At 46.4% G+C, this 18,260-nt stretch overlaps 1 protein-coding gene across 1 annotated transcript; it reads right to left on the reverse strand.

The window, feature by feature from the left end:
• Window positions 1-540: 540 nt before the first annotated feature.
• LOC117642258 (nose resistant to fluoxetine protein 6-like) lies at window positions 541-17,112 on the reverse strand. The gene is made up of 14 exons (XM_034380251.1): window positions 16,857-17,112; window positions 14,766-14,945; window positions 13,828-14,072; window positions 9,950-10,167; window positions 7,742-7,824; window positions 7,192-7,376; window positions 6,650-6,795; window positions 6,229-6,400; window positions 5,737-5,847; window positions 4,665-4,846; window positions 4,404-4,551; window positions 3,343-3,538; window positions 2,467-2,609; window positions 541-774 (listed from the first exon to the last, which is right to left on the reverse strand). The coding sequence occupies exons 1-14, from the start codon at window positions 16,888-16,890 to the stop codon at window positions 610-612; spliced, it is 2,208 nt and encodes a 735-aa protein (XP_034236142.1). The 5' UTR covers window positions 16,891-17,112; the 3' UTR covers window positions 541-609.
• Between the last annotated feature and the right edge of the window lie 1,148 nt (window positions 17,113-18,260).

The following is an 18,260-nucleotide window of genomic DNA, read 5'->3' on the forward strand; positions in this document are numbered from 1 at the left end:
GCGTGACTCACATGTCACGCCGTTTATCGGCGTGAATTTCGTGTCACGCCAATTTTTGGCGTGACTTTTTGTCATGCCACAATTGGGCTGTGTGTCCGACCTTTACGTTTTCAGTGTTCGGAAAGAAATGATTTCGGACTGATTTGGCCTGGTTTCGTGTGATTCTGCCTAATTTCGATCGATTTTAGTGATTTTGGCTGATTTCGGATTGCTTGATTTCGCGTGATTCTCAATGATTCGCGCGTGATTTCGGGGGCCATGTACACATGATTGCGCGAGTTTTTGCCCCCTCGAATTTTGTACGTCGTGATGCACTATTTTAAACCTGCGAGACGTTTTGCATAAATTTGTGCAGAAATTCGCATAAGTTTATGCATTTTCACGCTTAATATTATGCAAAGTCCCACAAAATCGTGCAATTGGCACGTACATAATTCTACATCAACATTTGGTGTGTATTCTTGAACAAGGTTTCCAATTTTTTTTTTTTACTCCCCTGTTCCTCTATTTCCTCCGTGTTGTGTCAGGACATAGTCAGGATTCGTTACGAATAATAATAACTTTTAATGAAATAATGTTAGAAGAAACCGACAAAATGGTAGATTGTGTCTAATCGGTGTGCTTCTTCCCGTTTGTACTGCAGCTGATGCTATTATTGGAGCTTCTAGGACGTGTCCAGGACTTCCAGAGACTAGTGAGCGGGCCCAACAAAGCCAGCTGTACCAGCAGCGCCAAGATGAAGGATTGCACCACTATGGTGACTGCAACAGGAACCTGGAATATATATATAGAAGGCATTAAGTTGCTGCATCACGAGGAAGCACGGTTAGCACAAGTCTTGCACTTTTGCAGGTCTCGTCTCCATGTGATACCAAAACGCAGTAGAACGTTTGCATCCCAACTGCAAGGCTTGCCATGCAACCGAAGGAAATGCAGGTCAATGCTTTCGTTGTGCCTTGCAGATCGGCACCCAATGCCTTGCGCTTTTCTCCGCTCGTGAAGGGCGCGCCATGCAAAGGTGCAAGGACCGCTTTGCCAGTCCCGCAAGGAGTGGAGTGCGGTCTGCCCGGGTCTGCCTTGCAAAAGGGCAAGGCAGCCCTCACACTCGCACAAGAAAAATGCAAGGTACACCTTGCGATCCGGGTTGCAATACTGCAAGGCAGCCCCTGCACGGTAAAAACGGAACCAGGTTTTCCTAGGAAGCTATTGGGGAAGACATAGGCGATTTGCAGGGAGCTCCTGGGAAAACCAGGAACCGTTTTTACCGTGTGCACTTTGCAAGGTACGCTTCCCGATGCGCATCTTCTTCATGGAGCATGCCCCAAAGGGCTGATGCGCAACTGGGTGGGTGGAATCGAACCCCGGTCCAGTAGCTTCGTAGCGCGGACGCTTACACCGAGACTACAGGACTTGTCGAGGTTCCGACGGCGCCGTACTGCACATGGCCCGAGCGCGCCGGAGGGGACAGCTGCTGCGTGCGATGGTAGGAGTAGCCTTGCAGTCAAGACGCAATCGTCTGCTTGCACTGTTGCAAGGCAAGTCCGAGAGCAAGCCGCAGGCCGAGGCATGCGGAATCGCAAAGCAGCCTTTGCATTACCGCAAGGGACGGCCTGCATCGTCGAAGTGCGGATGGACATGCAATTCTGCAAGGCCTTCTATGCGACTGCGCAGGGCAAACCTTGCGTTTTGCACCGTTCTACCTTGCAGAATCGCAAGGCGGGAGGCAGTGCAATTAATGCCTTGCGTTTCTGCAAGTTTTTACTTGCAATTATAGGAAACGCATACACCACGCTAGGTGTTCCTTGCGAAAATGTCATTTGCAGGTCTAGGCAGGGTCTAGGCGCAAGCCTTGCCTTGCATTTTGCCTTGCACTTGGCCGAATCGCAAAAGGCGGGACCACAGTGAGTGTACACAATCAGTTGTACTTTTTATCACTCGTAAAAAAGATTCAAAGAAGGTCATTTTAAAGATAGTCTAGGCCGGAAGACATGAGCCGTGATCTTGGCCGCAAATTCATCTGCAACGAGCTAATTTCGAGGCGTAAGGGTACGACTGTAGTAGAATGGGGTACATTTCACGTAATTCTTGTGCTAAAGCACTTACACTGGCACTGGCGCTTTCAAAGAAGCACATTAACACTGATTTTCTTAGTGTAATAATGAACTTATTAAAAAGGCAATAACATTTTATTGCATTAGTAGCGCCATGAAAAAGTTATTGCATTTTAAGTGCAATAATTATTGTATTAATACAATGAAGGCAATTGCCTTAGGACACTTATCGCTTTATTAGAGTACGTATAGTTACAAGGTAGGTTGCGGCGCTAGGTTTACACTAGCCTTAGCCTTTTTATAGCAGCAAATTGTATGAAATTTATCTCATTAGAAATATCAGCTAACTTGTGTGTTTTCGCTACAGATGGCAGCTCTTGGCTTTCAGCCCAAGTTCGAGATGTCTATACTTTACCAGAGACGCGGTGTCTTGAGGAACAGGGCCCCTCGCAGTCAAAACAGTCGTCATTATGGGCATCATGTGCACGAGGAAGACGAGTGGAGCGAGGCGATGCAGCACCACCATCAATCGGTGACCCAAAAGCCACTGCCAAAAATCTGGAAAGACGACAGAGTTGTTGTCAGAGGACATGAAGTGGAGGAAGGGGATCAATTTTCATCATTTTCAGAGGGAACAAAACACTGCTTGCAGGGGAAACTAGATCTAAAATCATGAATGATGCGTCGATAAGTAAAAACTGAAAGGTTTCAAAAGTGAAAGATCCGTCCTAAGACGTTTTTTTGCGATTTAAATATTTACTTCAGAACGGACCAACCAAGACCTCTTAGCTCTCCCTTAAGAGGTGGAATTCGGAGACAATCCAAGTGGAGCTGAGGTCTGGGCTCTGGTACATTTTTGGAGATACCCCTTATTTCTTAAGTAAAGGAGTGCACTGGTAAAACAAAGGCATGAAAATTACGCCCTTCAGGGCATAAACACTCTTTAACGCCCTTTAAGGGCGTAAATCGTTCCACGCCCTTAGAAAGGGCGTGAGTGGTATGGTATAGGACTTTTGGGCAACATTTTAATGCACTTCCAAAAGGCATTAATTAATGATTCACGCCGCTCCAAGGACGTAAATCGTTTACGCCCTTGAAGGGCATAATTTTAATGCCTGTGTTTCACCAGTGTGTGGAGGTTGAGTTGACTCTTTTTACAATAGATTCTTAAGAAGACAAGTTGAGTTATCTCCTTACGCCATTTTGAGCAATTGAGTCATTTTGACCGAAGGCGGATTTAAAGAGTGCCTAGTGGAACTAGGGATGAGGATGCGCTCCGTTCACCACTCACTTGGCCTGGCGATCCGAGGCTCGAGCAAGACGAGGTGGACGGCGGCCATGATACAAGTCAGCACCTGTCGCAGCGTGGAGGCCAGAGCGTCCAGCACCGGTCCAAGGTACACGGCATCGCGCCAGGCCTCGTACGAGACTGCGCCCCGCCAGCACATCAGCACCCACACGAGGGCGAACACTACGTTGCCCATGGTCTGCAAGCGGTGAATGAAAATTACAAATTGTTCTGGCATCCACTGCACTGAAAAGGCGTCTTACTGACCCGACGCGGAAGTACAAGAACAAAACCGTAATGTGTTGAAAATAGGAGGATCTATCGTGAAAGTATACCGAAAAACTGTACCTAAACTTCACTGAGAATCCAAACGCTATGAGTATAGCGTCAATTGGTGCTATGCAAAAGCATTGCACATAAAGTGCAATGCCCCCCCCCCCATTCCCATGCATTAGCATAGGGCATTTTCGGGACGCATTGCACGTAAGGTGCAATATGGCCATGGCACTGCACGTATGGTGCGATATCTCAGCTGCATTGCACCATACGCGCTATACTCATAGCGTTTGGAATCTCAGTGTTCAGAAAAGTTAGCAGTTTTTTCAGACAACTATAGTTCACTGCCTGTTTTCTCTGTTTTAGAAACACGGTTGTAACAGTAAGTACTCTAAATTACACTCCAACTGCATGCTGTACACGTGTAATGTTAATGTACAATTTTGTACGTGATGTTGCATGACTTTTAACCTGTGTAAGGCTTTGACAAAAATGTTCTCAAACTAGTCAAAGTTTATGCTTTTTCACGCATATCATGCAAATTCCACATGTGCTCAAAGTGGTGCAAGTTACACGTACAAAATTCAACACAAACATTTAGTGTGTAGATTTACTAGCCGGGATAGGAGAGAAGCATCATATTTTAGATTGGCTTGGATAAGCTCGCCAGTGAGAAGTCCTTTCTGATTTCCGATTTTGTTCTTTTTACTTCGGCTGGAGCCACGAGTGAATTCACTTGATCACCATGTACAGAAACACCAGTGTACAATCGAACAGTTGCTCGTCACCTTGCTAATTTTAGCCGAGTAGGTGTCACGATAGAGAGATTTCACGAGAATTGCGGAGACGCCACCGAGAACGTAGGACAAAAGATGGATGCTCATGGGTGTGTATGGTCGGAACAGTTCTGGAGCGTTTTCTAGATGAGCGCAGGAGCTGCAAACATCATGCCAGAAAACTAAGTGAAAACACAACTTGTTCTGAAATTGCACTGTGATTCCAAACGCTGAACATTGCGCTGAGACGTTGAACAGTGGGGCATAACTTACGCGTGATCCATGGCAAGCACCAGAGGCCACTTGTAGTAGACCCCCATGCCTACACGGACAACTAGTGTCAGTGACAGAGCCAAGAGCGCTCCAAACAACTGCCCGTTCGGCCATCCTCCTGCGAACCGGCTTTTGACCTCTTGGCTGCCTTGGACCGACGGTGTTGACTTCTCGGCACCTCCCTATTCAACAGAGTTCAGGGATAACGTTCTGTTCGAGGCTGCTCCAAAAACTCAACATTGGAGAGGAGATTCCATGCATCAGGTTGAAAAGTGAACACTCCACCTGGAGCATGTCTGGAAGCGCTCCTCTCAAGGAGCCTCAGCAACGCAACCTCATGCAAGGCACGCTCCAGGTGGTCTGTACCAGTGGGCCAGAAACCCCGCGAGGTGACTGGTACGCATTTCTGCCAGACAGCCACTAGGGCAAAAAGCTATGGCAAATTCTGTAAACAATATGTGATTATTCTCCGTAGCCCTCTTATCAATATTTTCCGTATTACCTTACAAACTGTATTCTCCGTGAGACCGTACAGTCTCCTCCATGACCGCCTTGAGGTGGCCTCACAATGAGTGTCCAGCCATGTCCGTCCTCCGATTATTGGCACTATTTAAAGCACATGTTACAGGAATTTTATGCAAATTACTATTCTTTACCATTTGAAACCATCACATGTGAACTATTCTCAAGAAAACCCCAAATATTTGGACGTGGCCTTACCTGACGGCCACCTTTACAGACTTTATAGTAGTTCTTTCGAGAACACTGTCAAGTCCAACGGAGGAAACTGTGAGATCCTACGGAAAATACTGTTAGTTCCCGCGGAGAATATTGATAGGACTACGGAGAATCTTGGCAAACAAAATTAACAGAATTTTCCGTATCTTTTTGCTACAGTGGCAGCGGGCGTGTTTGGCAGGACTGCACATCTTTCATTTTGTCACGGGGCTTCTGGCCCACGTGGTACATGGGAGTCGAGGAATGCTCCAACATGAAGAATGCTTTGCACACACTTCTGAGTTAGAGTTACGGGAAGCGAGATGTTCTGACATGAAAGCTCCTTTGATCTGACCTGAAGTGGCTTCGGAGACCGACGCATCCACCGCGCCCATATCCACATGCTGAACTGGCACACGGCAAAACACTGCAAGTCCACTGCCATAGACCACAGCTGGATAACACACTGCACAAAAGACAAATACTACGTAATGCTAAAATAGGGAAGGCACATAAAATACAAACGAACAAAAACACTCAAAAAGAAATGTCATAGGATGATTTTAAAGAGATGATAGGCATATGATCAGAAACTGCAAACTCACAGTACTACTCCTGTTTTATTTTAACGCATGGCTTTATCACGAAATTGAGCGTACGCATGAGATGCCTGAATTAATGCGCAACAACGAACATTTTTGTTCTGTTAAATACGAACTCGTACATGTTAGAACGAATGCGTCATTTTGTTGAAAGTTATGCACAAAATACCACACAGTGACACGTAAAAGGTGGTTTGGAGACGCGATATTGTAATGCTATCCCTCCAGCTTAGTGCGGAACTCACAGTGGGCGCCCCCCGGGGCCCGAAGTTGTTGATATACAGGAGGGTGCGCCACCACGCCGCCCGGCAGTCGTCGCGTTCGAAGTCCATACGCCACCGCCACGCCGGGCCGCTGCTCCACGCGGGCAAGACCACAGCCTGCACCAGCGTCATGGCCGCCAGTTGCGGCAGAAACCTGATTCCATGCGGCAATGCCCAGAAATGTATCAACAGTGTGCTCGGTCACTGAAAACATTTCCCGGTTACCACAGTGCTGACGAAAAGCCAATTCTGTCATGTTTGATTTCATCTGCATCTCAGCAAGGCAAAGAGCTATAGCTTGCTTGCATGCACTGCTAGGAATCTAGGAGATTCCACACGGAAAATGAATGCATAATCTAAAATAAGTGCTTTTTCAGTAAGTTGAATTTGTGTGCTGTCAAACCTAATCGCTCGCCGGAGTGGTGCAAGAAGGCGTGCATCGTGTCCTGCGCGCACCATCAGGAAGCCGGAGAAGAAAAAGAAGTGCACCATGCCATTGTGAATGCAGTCCTGCATCCACGCGACCAGTAGAGGAGGACTTCCGTCCGCCTAAAGCACACAAACAGCAACGCGCATACTTTACTCTAAGAGTCCTTGATAGGTTGGTGATGAATAAACTCGAAAAGGTGGCCAAAATAACCGTAACTTTGAATACATTTTCATTTCCCGCCCAAATCACGAAATTTGTTGACATATCGTTTGTCTTGTCGAGATCATTTTATTGTAGTTGGGATATGTCTACTTCGGCAACTTCTAAAATTCAATGACATTTAAGGAGAAGTCTGCTATGAGAATGCAGAGAAGACTGAAACGTCTAGGTAAAAAATTGACAAGACAGCTACGGAAACATTTGGGTTTGAGGTACGGAGAGTCATTGCCAAAAAGATGGCGTTTGTATAGTTATTTTTTTGCCACAGTGATATTTGAGTTTGAATTGCGACTTACCGGAGCTGCGAACGAGTTGGCTCCTACGGAGAGGGCTTCTTGCAACAGGAAATGGTGGAAGACAACAACAACGACACACATGTATGTCTTAAAGCCTGCCAATCCAGGAATCGTGCCACTTCCCATGGGCTTCGTCAGATCAGCCCATTGGCGGCGCATCGAAAATGCAGACAGAACTTGCAGCCCTAAAATAGACCACAAAGGGAGTGGTTTCACAATTTACAAGCTACACTGAGAATGAAAAGGTCTTGATTAAGACCAAATTCTTGGTGAGGTATACTTTATCACCCAAAGCCAAGGTTTCCACACCCCAATTTACGCGATGAAGGATGTTTCAGCTGCATACATGGGATACATGGTAAGGTCGTGCTATCACCCAAATTTGGGTAATTATGGTTTTCTGGGTGATCAAATTATTCTCACCCAAATTTGGGCGATGAAGAATACCGCAACCCAAAGTTTAGTCATTCATTCTCAGTGCAGAGCTGTGCGGGTATGATAAATGATTCTCCGAGTTGCAGGCCGCAAGAGTTGGAATGTACGACAGTACCTTGAAACTTCTTCAGGTCAGCTACTCCATTTGGATCAAGCATGCTGCCAGCGAGGACCAGCAACCCGATGAGCACTGCTACACTGCAACAATAAGAATAGAAAAGTACTTCCACCTTCGGTACACTGCAATTTGGATGGAGAAACTTCACGCCAAAATATGGGCGAGACATTAAAGTCTCGCCAAGATTTGGTCAGACCTGAAAGTCTCGCCAAAATTTGGTCAGACAAAAAAGTCTCGCCACAAAACGGTCATACACAAAAGTCTGACCCCAAAATGGTGAGACTTTTGTGCCTGACCACGGCCTTTAGGCCGTAACCATCTGGCGCATTACGGCCTTGCGGTGGTGGTCAGACACAAAAGTCTCGCCATTCTGGGGTCAGACTTTTGTGTATGACCGTTTTGTGGCGATACTTTTTGACCCGCCCTTCTATTCAAAAAATAGGGGGAGGTGTTGTTGTTGTTGGCGTCTGTGTACAAGGAAGGAGTTGATAGAGTAACCAGATTTGGAGGGTACTTCAGGAGTACCGTCCAAACAAATAATCCGGTGGTGCAAATCCCGTCCGGGTCGCACAAGGGCTGCTGCAGATGCATCATGGTTTACATGAGCGGGAGGGGGATTTCCGGCATTATTGGTGCTAGCAGGGCACATAGGGGTATTTTTGGAATCGGGGCGACGAGACAAGATGAATGGACCTGGTCCCGACCCCATCGGCCGCTTTTACAACTTGGCCAGATCAGGATCTTCAAAAACGGGGGTCGACCGACTAAAAAAATTTATTGCAGATTTCGATTGGTCTCAGCAAGACCTTTTCAACGAGGGGTCGGAAAGGGGGTCCAGGAGCCCGACTTCGTCTATTAGTCACATCAGAATCTTGAAAAAAGGGAGTTGACCGACTGAAAATTTTTACTTTAGTTTTGGATAGGTCTTGGCAAGACCTCTTCAACGAGGGGTCGGAAGGGGGGTCCAGGAGCCCGCCTTCATGAGTTATGGGGAAAAGTGCGACGGTCTCGTTTTGCGCTCCTGCTGTGCCTCTATTGCAAGGAGTTGCAGTAGCATGGCAAATATGGGTATTTTCGGAATGAGGGCGAAGAGACAAATGAAACGGGCATATTCTTAGGACAGTTGGAGTAAAAAGTGTAAGGACTATTGCATATTGTGAATAGAAGGGCGGGCCTAAGTCACGATGGTACATCGATAACTTTGCTTTACCCGCTCACGGTGTGTGTGATGCGAGCGGGCCGAAGGCCCGGGCCTTCGACTGGCCAAGTTGGGTCTGATGCGAGGGCCGAAGGCCCGAGAAAAGGCCGCCGGCAGGCCAAGCTGGGCCGGCCCCCTGTCGAACCGAGTTGCCGGCGCAGCGAAGCGGAGCTGGCAACTCGGTTCTACGGAAGGGCGGGCCCTAGCTTGTTTTGTCTGACCAAATTTTGGCGAGACTTTCAGGTCTGACCAAATCTTGGCGAGACTTTTAAGTCTTGCCTCTGGAGTGGCGAGAAGTCTGACCTTGGGATTTGCAGTGTAATGACAGGATTCTGTGTACAACATTCATGTGAGTCAGGAAGAGACACCTATGCGGTAAGGCATGAATATCACCCGTTTTACAAGCTTTATCCATCCGTAAAAACTGCGTTTGAACAAAACTGTCCGCAGTACGGATGCTTGTGTCCGAAAGAAGCTAAGCGACTTCAGTGTGTCGAAGTCGAAGATATGCAACGAACTTGTTAAGACGTCACATTCGTTGTGTAGTGTAGGCAAAAAGCACTGCTTTAACGCCTCCCAAGGAACATTCTGGATCCGCGCTTGCACGAAAAACCTTAACTGCACTGGTAAAACTAAAGCGTAGTATTACCCACTGTTTTCAAGCGTAATCAGTTTACGCTTGAAATCAAGCGTAACAGGCTCATCCGCTAAGATTTCCCCTATCTAAATGCATGGGGGAATTTCTAGCCTATGCTTGATTTCAAGCGTAACGTCTTCAAGCATAACTTTATGCTTGACTCAAGCATAGAGTTACGCTTTAGTTTTACCAGTGTGGCTTGCAAGTACACACTTACAAATTCTTAGGCCAAGTACACACTTACATATGCATCTGCATGGCATGGAGTTATACGGCGCCGCATTTGTAAGTGCGCACTTGCCAAGCATGCATTCGTGTGTACTTGGCCGCGTTTGTGAGTACAGACAGTTACGTCTGTAAGCCGACTCACCCCGCGAGGACCATCCTGGTGCTGCTGCCGTCCGTGACGTGGTGGCGACGGGTGCAGAACTTGGCGTGCTCCACCGCCGCCGCCCAGCGCACGTCCCCGTCCGACTGGGGATGGCGCCGCGCCGCGCGGTTCACGGCCTCGGCGGAGCAGGACGCCGGCAGGCACACGCCGAAGCGCAGCCTGCCCAGCGGGACCACGGCACGGTGCTGCCCGTGGCCCTGCGGTCGGGAGAGGGAAAGTTGCCTCAGAGAGGGCTAACGCAAAATTTCAATGGGAACCTACTTCAATGGGAAATTTGTACACATTAACACTAGAAGCGCCGGGTTTTCCGATTATCGTAAAGCGCCGAGCGGGCCAATTTGACCCAAGGGCATTTTCGTCGTACATGTCAACTCTTGAACCGTCATTTCGACTCAAAGGGAACCTAAAACGGATTTAAAGACCCTTAGCTAGTCAAAGGATAAAATTTGGTGCACGGGGGTCACAGGGGGCGAGGTAGGCAACCCGCAAACCATGATTTGCTGTTCTTGGTGTTTTCTACTGTGCCTCGTTGCCGAAACGTTTTTGATGATAATAGATGGCATAATTGTAATCGCCTTGTGATCGAGATAGTGATTTTTAATCAAATTACTGAACGGTAGACCATTAAGACCTGACCAAACCTTCCAAGCGTAGCTGCAAGGCATGCCCGGAAACCTGGATTCATAGCAACGGAGAAGCTCATAGTAAGGAGGATTGAGTGCTCGATTGTGCGCTAAAAAGGCTGGAATGTAAGAGACATGTGTAAACACCCTCGGGTACTCAATAAACTCGCCATAGCCAGCAAGGCGCGTGGTGGGTTCTAATTTGCGTCCGTTCGTCAACTAGCATTCAATGATCTGTCCTAACCAGGTTTGCTCCTGGCATCCCGGAGGGAGATGGGTTTCCGTGTCGTCCATCGTCCTGACCGACTTGTGCAAACATCTAGGGATTTCCGAACTAGTTAAAATGTATGGAGGCAAGTGCCTTGCAACACTAGACACGCGAGCAACAAAGTGAACCTCGGCATTTTATTTATTTCTCTACGCGTGAGTAAAAGATGGAGTCCTTTCCCCCAAAGATTCGGGCTGAGCGTGCTATGAGTGCCACTGAAGGTAGACTAGCCAGGCGCGGATCCAGGATTTCCGTTTAGGGGGGGCACTTTTGGCAGATGTGTATCACAGGTTGCCTACCTACAGGGGCATGATCGCCGATATTGAGACGTTCCGCCGCATTGACCGTTAAAAGAGTATAGTGGGCCATTCTCGCAGCAAAGTACGCATTTGAATACTCTTAAGACTGTTAATCGAAGTGTGAGTGGATAGCAGGTTTTGAACTATACAACTCGCGTGGTTTGCGGCGATCAAAGCGAGCCGCAAGCTACCGACCTTGTTTAAATTTGGGCTGAATTTTTGATCTTTTTTAAGGTTTTTATGTGAAAACAACAGAGCAGAGCGAGCCACAAGCCACTGATGTTTCAAAATTAGGAGTGGCGTTTTATTAGATCTAGAAAGGTAATAAGTAACCCTACGGGTTTGTTTATGGGTTAAAGGATGGATTTAGTCATTGCCGGCGAGCGTAGCGAGCCGCAAGCTTCATACTTTTACAAAATCGAGGCTCAATTTTAACAAGAGTCCAAAGTTTTTAATCTAAAAAGCAAAGAGAAACACAGATACTTTGCGAGCGAAGCGAGCCCCAAGCCATGGGCCGTTCAAATTTAGACTGGCGTTTAGTTGAAGAGGTTTCTTATGAAACACTAAAACAATTTCCCGATAGCAGAACCAGCTACCCAAGTCCGCATCAAACCACCAGTACTATTCTATATTCCTACTCGTTTCAAGGCTATGACTTCGACCGAACCGGCAATTACTTGTGCACCAAGCCTGTTCCTTATTGCGAGCGAAGCGAGCTGAAAGCTCCGCACTTCAAATTCAAACTTTCCAATTTTTCCGCTTATCTTTACTCATTCTTTCCTTTTCTTCTCCTCTCCTCTTTCGTCCGTCCTCTCTTTCTCCCTTCTCTCCCTTTTTTCCCATGCGCGTCTGAGGTTTTGGGGGGGGCACTCGCCCCCGGTGCCCCCCCCTTGGATCCGCGCTTGAGACTAGCGCTTCAGTGTTCCAGAGACACCCTAGGGCGTTTCGAAGTCAATTGGGTTACCCAAAATGGCCAAGACATTGGCAGTTTGCGTCAAAAGAAGCTGCACGATGTCTCCAGCCAGAAAATGTATTGCGGGTTGCCTACTTCGCTATGAAGGCGGACCTAACGCATTCCTAATATGACGTTAGTTATTTTTAGTGGTGAAGAGTCAGTTCATAGCTCGTTACGCTGTGTAGAAACGCGAAAATGTGGTCAAAAATGCCGTGTGGGTCAATTTGGCCCGCTTGGCGCTTTATGTTAAAAGTCAATTTATCTCGGTCAAATATGGTCCGAGAACGTCCAGATTTCGAATTTAGACGCATTTCATCATTCTAGGAAAAGTCAGGAATTAGGGGGCTGCCACTTTCATTTTGAAAAGTCGAAATTACAGTTCGAAACTCAAAATGGGTCAAATTGGCCCGTTCGGCGCTTCTAGTGTTAATTCGTGGGATATCTTAGCTGCTGGTCAAAATTCTCCGAAATTCATGAAATTAAGTCGACAAAATAATTAAAAAATTACTGAAGAACATTCCTAAATTCGTGGAGTGTTTTACTTTCAAACGTGACACGCACGTGGTTCACATTGGTAAGCGTGGAATATTATTGGTTCACGATACAGTGAGACTGGGTAAGGTTTCATCACCCAAATTTAAGCGATAATAATCCTTTCCGACTATAGAGTGATAAGGTTCATCTGACCCCAAATTTAAGTCATCACACTAAATTGCTTCATACTTTTAGTGCGCACATAGGTTTTGCACAAAATCGAGCATGCGTGTGAAACGCGTGAATACGTGCATTTTAAAACGCATGCACACTTTTGTGCAAAGGTTATGCACGTAAAACTACTTAGTAATTTAGTGTGCTGCTGATGACTCATTCATCGCGAGTGGCACGTGAGGATCGATGCTGAGAGGTCGGCCCAGACGCCCCTCTTACTTAAAATGTTAATAACCCCAACACTGTGGCAAAAAACTACGGAAAATTCTGTAAACAGCTTGTGGTAATTCTCCGTAGCCTTCTGGTCAGTATTCTCCGTAGGCTCTTACAGTATTTTCCGTAGGACCGCACAGTATTCTCCGTAGGACCTTACAGTGATCTCCCTAGGACTATACAGTATTCCAGGTCCTACGGAGACGACTGTGCGGTCCTACGGAGAAGACTGTGCGGCCCTACGGAGAATACTGTAAGAGCCTACGGAGAATATTGATAAGAGGGCTACGGAGAATCCTGGCAAAAAAATTAACAGAATTTTCCGTACCTTTTTGCCACAGTGCGAGTGCGCGGCATCGCACGTATGGTGCGCGATGACATGGTAACTCGCTTGGGTCAAGCATAGACAGACATGCACTTGAAGATGTTACCAGGGGCGTAATTAGAGTCGACTAAAAGGGGGGGGGATGCGTTACATGATGCATACCTTTAGAGGCAAACTTTGTCAGTTTCATAGTGATGCATCAAAACAGTACGGTAAATATTAGCTCAATTACACAGTACCATATCGTTAAAGTTTCGTTAATTGCGTAAACAACGTCTACGCATCAATACAATGAAACAATCCGCGTAAAAGCCGAAATTTTTGTCTCATGCTTCTTAACGGAAGAGCCTCTTACGCTTGATTTCAATCGAAAACTGATAAAGCTTCAAAACAGGGGGTCAGACGTTGATTTTGGTTTTACCAGGCTATTGCTGTGTTCATAGCATTTGGAATCACAGTGCCCTACCTTCATCATGGCGTGGACGTTGGCGTAAGGGCCCACGTGATCCACGGTGCCCCAGGCTGCGGTCCCCGAGGCGGTGGAGGGGCGGAAGGGGTCGGTGCGCAGCGTCACCAGGCAGTACTGCGGCTCCACGGGTGCAGCGGTGGCGTGCGGCCAGGCCAAGCCCAGGCACTCGTCGAAGTCGCCCAGGCTGTCCGTCACGCCGCGCAGCAGGCCCGGCGAGGGGCCCGTGCTGCTGGCGTCCAGCACTGGGAGGGAGAGGCCATGCTCAAATCTTGCGCCTATGTCTAATGATCGTCGTGGAATGTCCTAGCTTGGAATTCCCACGACATTCACAGTGTGCAAACTTTATATGACTTTTACCGAAGGGCAAACAACTTCAAAAACTTTTGTACACCGTTCTTCCAAGTTATTTCACGTTATTGCACTTACTTCTAGACATTTTCCAGATACATCACGTTATTTCGCATTATCTAAGGTTATTTGCACGTAATTTCATGTCACGCTTGGTTATTTCAAGGCAAACGTACACAAAAATTCAAAAAGTCAACCTTACCTAGCCTCGGCATTATAAAACCGTACTGGCTGCATCACTGCTAGAAAAAACCAAAACAAAAGTACAGAAATTTCTGGCACATTTTTTAGTAATAACTTATTGAACTTTCAAAGTCTAACAATTGTTGTACAAAGTACAATGAAACCAGCATGACGAGTGCTGTGCAGTCCAGGCCTCGTTGTGGTTTGTACATTTCTCGTTCTACTTTATGCAATCCCTGATGTTCCTATTTTATACAGTTTTTGTTGTATTGTTGTTGTCCCATTCACACTTTCTTCTGCACTGCAGTGTGCTTGCAGGCCTGCTCCACCTGATCTAAGAGGACTTCCCGAAGGGTTTCTGGAGCTGCCAACCTGTTCTCTGTGGTTCACTGTCATGGACTTACTTCTCGCGGCCCAAGCCGAGTGGTTGTGAAAATGTTCCAAGACCAGGCGGCTATCCGCAGCGCACTGTCGATCCTCGGGGTGGATGTCTGCCTCGTCAGCCACGTCGGCAAGCCAGGTCCCGATCCACGATGGCCAAGGGACCAGACGGCTGGGAGCGAGCTGCCCTGCAGCCAGCGCACCTAGCGATCACAAAGAAAGGCTTGAAGATTCGGCTTCGCCGCGAACATTCAGACGCAACGTTCGCCGAGAGGAGCCCCAGGATTCCGGCTTAACCTGACATTCACGGAGAGCGAAGCCTCAAGATGTAGCCTCACCTATAACTAGATCGTTCACAGACTCATGATTCAGGTTCACATAATCACATAAGACGTTCAAAGAGAAAGGTCTCGGGATTTAGCTTCGCATATAAAAGGGTCACAGAGGGCCTCCAGGTTCAGCTTCACGTTTAACATTCACGATGAAGGGCCTCAAGACTTGACATCCAAGGGAGCCAGGCAGCCGCATCGATAACAAAGCACCTTCCTTTCACTGCAGAACTTTGATGAACTGACGGGGGTAACGGTTGTGAGAAGCTCCAGACAAAAAAAAACACTTGGTCGGCGACATCCTAGGAGCGGGCGCTTGTGGTGTTTTATCGGTTCATTGTATGTATACGAACTGCCGAAAAGACACTTGGACGAAATCCGACACCCCCTGTGGCTTTGGTACGGGTCTAAACACCCCAAAAACAGCTGTTTTCGAGGGTTTGGGACTAGATGGGTTCTCGCAAACCGAGATCCAAAAAAGTACCCAAATGGGTCTCAGATACTCAAAAAAATGCGCTCTTTCGAATGCCGTGTCGAACGAGGCTCTACGACGTCGGGTTTGGATGCTACGGGCTCTCAAAATTGCTCAATTTCACTATTTTTACTGAAGATTTGGGCATATCAGGGCCGTTTGAAGTAGACCATCGGCGATTTCGGTCCTCTTTGTCTTAAATGGTGCCTACCCATAGGTAAACACCCCCACAAAATTTCAGCCATGTCAGGCAATTATTAGAGGAACTGTGAACAATTTAAGTTTTGGGTCATTTTACCACTGGGCGTAGGTGGTTTTGGGTCCAGAAAAAAATATATTTTTTTTAGCTATCTACTTTTGATCAGCACCTCTTGAAACGCCTTTTTAACATGGTGCCTCAAAACTTTTTTTCGAGGACAAACTTGTCTTTTTCTAGCTGTAATTGGAACATAACTTGGAGAAAAAGACAAGTTTGTCCTCGAAAAAAAGTTTTGAGGCACCATGTTAAAAAGGCGTTTCAAGAGGTGCTGATCAAAAGTAGATAGCTAAAAAAAATATTTTTTTCTGGACCCAAAACCACCTACGCCCAGTGGTAAAATGACCCAAAACTTAAATTGTTCACAGTTCCTCTAATAATTGCCTGACATGGCTGAAATTTTGTGGGGGTGTTTACCTATGGGTAGGCACCATTTAAGACAAAGAGGACCGAAATCGCCGATGGTCTACTTCAAACGGCCCTGATATGCCCAAATCTTCAGTAAAAATAGTGAAATTGAGCAATTTTGAGAGCCCGTAGCATCCAAACCCGACGTCGTAGAGCCTCGTTCGACACGGCATTCGAAAGAGCGCATTTTTTTGAGTATCTGAGACCCATTTGGGTACTTTTTTGGATCTCGGTTTGCGAGAACCCATCTAGTCCCAAACCCTCGAAAACAGCTGTTTTTGGGGTGTTTAGACCCGTACCAAAGCCACAGGGGGTGTCGGATTTCGTCCAAGTGTCTTTTCGGCAGTTCGTATACATACAATGAACCGATAAAACACCACAAGCGCCCGCTCCTAGGATGTCGCCGACCAAGTGGTTTTTTTTGTCTGGAGCTTCTCTAAGCCGTATTCCACCTCCGAAATATTTTCCCAAAAAGGCTCAAGATCTGAAAGAGCCTGAAATCCGGCGAAATCCTACGAAATCTTGTGCGTGCTGCAGAAATCTAAACTGAAAACTTGAGTGTACTGAGTACATACATAGGTTCTCAGTGTAGTACATCCAAAGTAGTTTTCTCCTCGCAATGAACATGACCATTGAACATTTCACTCACCTGGTGAGAGCAGCATCCACACGAGCAGAAGCATCTTGGTACAATGCTGACTCGGAATGCTCTGAGTGGAGCTGATACTGCCAGCCCCGTCTGCCTTCTCAATCGATTCACGACGATGCCGATATTATATAGCGCTTTCCCCTTTCTCCCCAAATAAAGCTCGACGCGGGAATTGGAATTGTAATACGATAACCTCTGCCGACGTGACTTAAAGAAACGACTCCGACAGTCGTCGACTCTTGCACTCACGTCACGTGACCCTGACCCATGCGGAGAAAGCTCAGTTTTCTGATTTGAAACGCTTCTAATCCTTGCTAAAGAGTCGTACAGAGACCAAAAATTGCGGGAAAGTCAGTTAATTTTTATTTGCCATGATATCCCCACTCTCAGCCTCTAGTTGACTTTATCGTCAGTAACTAGGTACTGCAGGCTACAACAATAATACTTAGTATTTTCTTTTTAGATAAAAACAATTTACTGCATAAAATTATGTAGGAATTTTTTTGCCAATACGTACTAACAAAAATGCAGATAATACGAACAAAATTCCAAAGTACATATGTCTGTTGCACAAAAACCAGAGGTACTATCGACAAAATGTCAATACCATGTGGTAAAAGTCATTGTCTGTCTGAGAGTGCCCTCCACTGCGTATAGGATTTCTGACTTATTACTTTCCGTTTAAATGGAAAACAGAGATATCTCAACTTTTCCTAAACTAAGTGGAATTTGGAGACAAGTGGAACTATAGTCAGCAGAGAGTGTTGGTCCATCTGGTGCATCTTTTGGACGTACACTGTCAGAAAATTCCGAAAAAAATGGAAAAATCATGCAGTTTTTCCGAAACTTTTGCATGGAGCTCTCCATAAATGCAAATTCCGGGCTTTCTCCGAAAATTTTCGGAATTTTGAACAAAAATGCATGCTTCACTATCACGAAATCACGAAAAAAGGTTTGCAACCAGTTAAAAAATGAGGGAAAGGTAAACCCCTACTTGTTTACCTCAGTTTTCATAATATTAAGGGTAAGCTACAGGATATAAGTCAAATGAGCTCGAAAAAGATTGTCCCTTCTTTGACCATTTCAGACTAAAGAACGCTTCAGCGAAGCCCTCTTTAACCATTCTGAGAAAAGACATGCATTTTACCTCCCATCAGGACCCGATTAATGCTCCGAAGAACATCTGTTTAAGCCCTGGGAAAATCTCTCCGAAAAAAATGGAAAATGAATGGAGTCTCCATGTACGTGATTATAGGGTTTTTCTCCATAAAATTTCGGAGCTAATTTCTAACAGTGCATTGAAAAATTTTAATAATTACTTGGTAAGACATCAAATTTTTAACAAATTTTCACAGTGGACCTATTTAGGAGAAAATAGCATTTTCACCAGAACCTCCCCTTAAC

The sequence above is a fragment of the Thrips palmi genome, unplaced genomic scaffold (genome assembly GCF_012932325.1).
Source record: "Thrips palmi isolate BJ-2018 unplaced genomic scaffold, TpBJ-2018v1 HiC_scaffold_16, whole genome shotgun sequence".
NCBI lineage: Eukaryota > Metazoa > Arthropoda > Insecta > Thysanoptera > Thripidae > Thrips > Thrips palmi.

Coding starts and splice junctions, on each gene's coding strand:
- LOC117642258 (XM_034380251.1), bottom strand. CDS start 16,890: ATGCTTCTGCTCGTGTGGATGCTGCTCTCACCAG. Junction 7,825..9,949: donor ACCAGGATGGTCCTCGCGGG/GTGAGTCGGCTT, acceptor TTATTGTTGCAG/TGTAGCAGTGCTCATCGGGT. Junction 2,610..3,342: donor GCCTCGGATCGCCAGGCCAA/GTGAGTGGTGAA, acceptor TCGTCTTTCCAG/ATTTTTGGCAGTGGCTTTTG.